Below are 5,514 nucleotides of genomic sequence, written 5' to 3'. Positions count from 1 at the left end.
CTTATTATTATTATTATTATTATTATTATTATTATTATTAAAAAGTTTTTACATGAGTACCTGTTGTTAAAAAAAAAAAAAAAAAAATTTTTTATTTCCAATCAAGTGATTGAATTTTTTATTTCCGTTTAACATTAAAAAAAAAAAAAAAAAGAGAAAAATTTTTAACCGAAGTAAAAGAAAAAAAGACATTAAATAATAATGATAATAATAATAATTTTTTTACATTAACCGTAGCAAAGAAAGTTTTATAAAAAAAAAAAACTATGGAAAGTTTGCTTGCTTCTACCCTAAAGGAATCAATAACTTTTAAAAACTTTCAAAAGTAATAACATCCACACGTTTAATTTACATGTACAAAAAGAAAAAAATTTTTTTTTTTTTTTTCATTTTCATTTTCATTTTCTTCTTCCACGTTTGCAAAATAATTTTTTTTTTTTTTTTCGTGGAACTAATTAAAAAGCAATCGGAATGAATTGAAACGTCTTTTAACCTAAATTTATTTAATTTTGTTAAGTTTTACATCTCAGATTTTATTTATTGTTTGTTTATAATTTTCGTCGTGTCAAGTTAAAAAAAAACGTTAACTAATGACACTTTAAAAATTTTTTATTTAAAAAAGTGTAAATATTTTTTTTTTAAAACAAAAAAAAATTACGTAATGTTAAAAAAAAAAAAAGATATTTTTGTTGTCTTTAATATTTATAATATTAATGTCTCTCGGATAATATTTTTTCGATCGAATTACCAAACGAATGAATGAATGAATGATTGATTGATTGTTTGTTGGAAAGAAAAAGAGAAACAAGTTCTTTTTTTTTTAATCTTAATCTTAAATTTACCGAAGAATCTTTTTTTTTTTTTTGTTTTTCATTTTGTCAAAAGAGAAAAAGTTTTTTTTTTTATTTAGTCGTGAAAGAATTACGTAAATAAATAAATTATTATTATTATTAATGGTATTTAAAAAAAAAAGTTTTTTTTTTTTTTTAAATTATTGCGAGATGATAAATTCATGTCTCGTACAATTTTTGAGATTTAAATAAAAAAAAAAAAAAAAAAAGAAAAATGGCGCGTGGATGGACATTGAATTAACTATTTTAAAATCTTTTAAGGTCTTTGCAATCATGTATAATTTTCTAGCACAAATTTTTACTTTTTTTTTTTTTTTTTATACACGCGGACAATTATACGGTGAAAAAAAAATTAAAATTATTATCATTATTATTTTCTTTTCGTAACACTTATAAAAAAAAAAAAATTATCTTTTCAGTTTCTCTATCTCTCTCTCTCTCTTTTCTGATTTAATCCGATTAAATGAGTACGACTACTAGTTTTTTTTTTTTCTTTTCTTTTCTTTCTTTCTTTTTCTCTTTCCCTTTTCATTATTCTAATTAAAATGATATTGAAAACAAAAACAAAAAAAAGAGAAAATAAATATAAACAAATAAAATGAATTCATAAAAAAAAAAAAAAGAAAAAAAAAGGAACGAAAATATAATTAAATTGTCTGACATTGAGAATTTGAATTCAAAAAAAAAAAAAAAAAAAAAAATTAATTTTGCGCGGGAGTTTAATAAGTAAATATTTAATAATAATAAAAGGCGGTGCTTTGTCATGATCGATTAATTATTATCGAATGTGTCGATTCGAGTTAACTTTTTTTTTTTGTAATAAAAGTAATAATAAAAAAAAACAAATAATAGTTCATAAATAAATCTTAGAGTAAAAATAATAATGAAATTATTGGATTGATAGGAGGATTTGGCGCGCGCGCGATTATTTACTCTATGGTTTGTTAAAAACTTTTAATTTGACTTACCTGTCGGTCGTTGATTTTTCCAATTTTGTTGTCTCTGTGGTTTTTAATACGTTGAATACTTCGTTTAAAAATCTTTTATTGTTTTCATTTAACTCTATGGTCATTGGATATTTTGGCGGGTTTTGTTCATTTGTTGTTGAAGTATTGAGTGCGGTTGTTGGTGGTGGTGGTGGTGATGCCGGTGGCGTTATTGTTGTTGTTGTTGTTGTTGATGTATAACCGGTTGCTTTTTTAAAATAAACAATATTATCGTGTTTCGCAACAGCGGTCACAGTTGAAAAATCGTGAGATTCGTTAATAAAAGGTTTTATTGTTGGATTTTCATTGGTGGGTTCGGTAGTTTTAACAGATTGTGTCGAAATTTGAGTTATTTTAGCAATTGTATCATCATCATCATCGGTTTTTGATTTTATTGTAACATTTATTGGATTTCCCATCGATTGTATTGTATCCGAAGCCTTGGACTGAGTTCTTGCGTACAAAGAAACTTTAGAACTTGTTTTCATGGTAGGTGTTGTAGTTGTTGTTGTTGTTGTTATTGTTGTAATTGATGGTGGTGGTAGTGATGATGATGATGATGATGATGTTGAGAAATATGGGTGTAAAGAGGTCGATTTAGTTATTATTTCTTCAGTGACATTTAAAATTGGTAACGGTTTTTCACTGGTTGTTACATTTAAAGATTCGTAATTATTATTATTATTATTATTTCCCGTGGAATCAGACGACATTGAAATATTAATTGTTCTCTGATTTATTGAACCTGTCACTTTTGTTGCGTTATTTAGATAATTTCTATTGAAAGATTTTAAAACACCGAGAGGAACTTTGATTGATTTTCTTGTAGAATTCAAACGAAGAATTTCTTGATTGTAAACGTTTTTAATTGTGCTCGCTAATTGTTTATCTTCATCTTGTTCGACTTTTTCAATTTTTCTCTTGTCCGATGAATTATTATCGAAATTCAAAGGCAATGGAGATAAGTTAAATATTGGAATCCTTAAATATTTTTCTTTGTTATTATTTTCAGATACTTGATTATCAATCGTGGTATTAGAATTTTTCGTGTCGTTCACCGACTCTTTATATCTTTCGAATTCTTCAAAATTAGTTTCGTTTTTATAATCCGATAAATGATTATTGGTATTGTTTTGAACTTGAAGCCCGAGGGTTGTTTCCGAAACGGTTTTATTTACATTTAAAAGTTTTATTGATTCCGTTGTGTAATTTTCATTACCACTAACATCGGTTGTTATTATTGTTGTTGTTGTTTCCACGATTGATTCATTTTTATTTTTTTCACGATTTCTTCTTAATCTTTCACCCACGTTATCGAAATTTCTCTGATGATCCGATGATTTTTTTAAATTTAATTTTTGTCCGAATTCAAATTGGGATTGTATAACGGATTGTCTCGTGTTTTGAAATTTTTTAGGTTTTACGGTATTTTGAAAATTTAATAATATTTTCGGATTGTTTCCTTGATTTGATAAAACTCGATTCGAAACATCTTTTTTTTCTGTCGGTTTTTTACTCACTGGAATTTCATTCGTTTGCAACGTATCGAAAACCGACGACGTCACGACTTCTCTGTTGGTAGTTTCTTGATTTTCTAATTCCACTTCTGTTATTTTAGGTTTTTTATTATGTTCGTGTGTTTTATTGTAATATTTTCTCCTTTCAGCGATTGATAAATACGAATTTCGTCGTTCCGGAGACATGGACGGTATTTCCGGCGGTATCGGGGGTGATCCGTTGGTTATCGTGTGGTGTGTTATGGGCCTTCTTTTAATTCTCCTACCAAATTTTTCATTAACAGGTACGTCATTTTTATCATTTATCATATCAAAACTTTCACGAGTAAATCGAACGTTTGTTTTATTTTTTTTATTAATCTCCGATGAAAAAACTAATTGGTTTTCTTCTTTTTTTTCTTTTTCTTCCAATTTGTTGTTATTTTCTTCGTTTTTTTCATTTTTGATTTTAATTTCCGTTACGTTGTCAAATGTATCATCTGAAAATGAAAGAAAAAAATAACAAAAATCATTTCATTAATATTTATGAAAAAAAAAAAAAAAATCAATAATACATTATTTTTATACAAACTCCGTGAGAACATTTTAAAAAAAAAGCAGAAGACGTAAATTATTATTTATTTTTTTCTTTTTCAAAGATTTAATAAATAATTTAAATATTATTCATTAATTCCATATTTAAAATAAATGATTTATAATTTAAATTTTTTTTTTTTTTTATTATTATTATTTTCTTTTAGAAATTTCGTAATACGTCTCTTTGGTATTTTCTTTAATACAACAACAATAGCCAATTGTTAACTAATACATTCTTTTTTTTTTTTATTAATATATTATTATCATCATCATTTACCATTTAGTTTTTTTGTAAACGAGCCGAAACCTACGACATTTTTTCATAACTATCTGTTTACCATTAAGTCATTAATGTAGTTTGCATAGAGTTAACCTTGAAGGTTAAAAAGAATGAAATTTTTTTTTTTTTTTTCGGTGCATTCTTTCCTTCCATTAATGATTATTTAAACAATTTTAACATGGTCGTTAGAGTTAAAACTGACGAGTTGTTGTTGTCGGTAACAATTTGATTGCTTCAATTATACGAATACCCCAAACACGCACACATGCACGCACACACGCACAAACAAATAAAAAAAAAAATTTTTTTTTTGTAATCGTTGGTTGTTTCGTATTTTCCTTTTTTTTCCATAAAAAAAAAAAACCCAACACAAATTCAAATAAATTATTATTATTATTAATGCTTCGGTCGGTGCTTCCCTCGTCCCTCTCCCCCCTCCCCCCACAATTTTATTACGGACCTGTAATAAAAAAAAAAAAAAAAAAAAAACTTGAACCTTATTCATCGAGCTTTTTATTTTTTAAAATGTCAGATTATTTATTTATTTTTTTTTTTTATGATCGAAACCGTTAAAATATAGTTCATGGTTTTCTAGACGCACATCACGTGACATTAATTATTATTAATAATTTTTAAAACTATAAATAATTAATTAAAGTTGTAAATTTAAATCACGCATCTATAAATATGCACGCACATAAACACACCTTAATTTAATTTTTAAAAAAATTTTATATTATTTATTAAAGGTTGAATTAATTTTAATATTAAATAAATAAATAAATAATAATAATAATAATAATATTTTTGCGGGTTTTTATTGCTATTATTAAATAATTTTAATAAGATTAATAAAAATAAATAAAAAAAAAATAAGATCGAGTGAATACATATATACGTGCGTAATTTTTTTTTTTTTTTTATTAAGGACCAAATCACGGATACATAAATATTATTAACATTTCAATAAGACATTTATTTACATAAGTACATAATAAAAAAATAAATAATTCATGAATGAATGAATGAATAAATGTATCGAATGAATGACTGACTGACTGACAATAATTAAAAAGTATTAATAAACATTTGTGCTACTTGTCAATACGAAACCAAACGACGTCGAAAAAAAATTTTCTTTTTTATTTTATAATTAATGAGATATTAACCTTTGACCTTAAAAAAAAATCTCATCTTTTTTTTTTTTTTCAAATGTATTACATTTATTAATCAAAATTTTCTATCGTTTGTTACAAAAACCAAACAATCGGTTCATTACGTTTTTTTTTCTTTTTGTTTTGATT

At 24.6% G+C, this 5,514-nt stretch overlaps 1 protein-coding gene across 1 annotated transcript; it reads right to left on the bottom strand.

The window, feature by feature from the left end:
• Nucleotides 1-1,815: 1,815 nt before the first annotated feature.
• Nucleotides 1,816-3,663, bottom strand: Phum_PHUM056940 (uncharacterized protein; the record flags this gene model as incomplete). The annotated part of the gene is made up of 2 exons (XM_002423368.1): nucleotides 1,816-2,283; nucleotides 2,494-3,663. 2 exons carry the CDS (start codon nucleotides 3,661-3,663, stop codon nucleotides 1,816-1,818), a joined length of 1,638 nt encoding a protein of 545 aa, XP_002423413.1.
• Nucleotides 3,664-5,514: the final 1,851 nt, after the last annotated feature.

This window comes from Pediculus humanus, genomic scaffold (genome assembly GCF_000006295.1).
Source record: "Pediculus humanus corporis 1103172107404 genomic scaffold, whole genome shotgun sequence".
Lineage (NCBI taxonomy): Eukaryota > Metazoa > Arthropoda > Insecta > Psocodea > Pediculidae > Pediculus > Pediculus humanus.
This window is presented reverse-complemented; position numbering and strand designations above follow the sequence as displayed.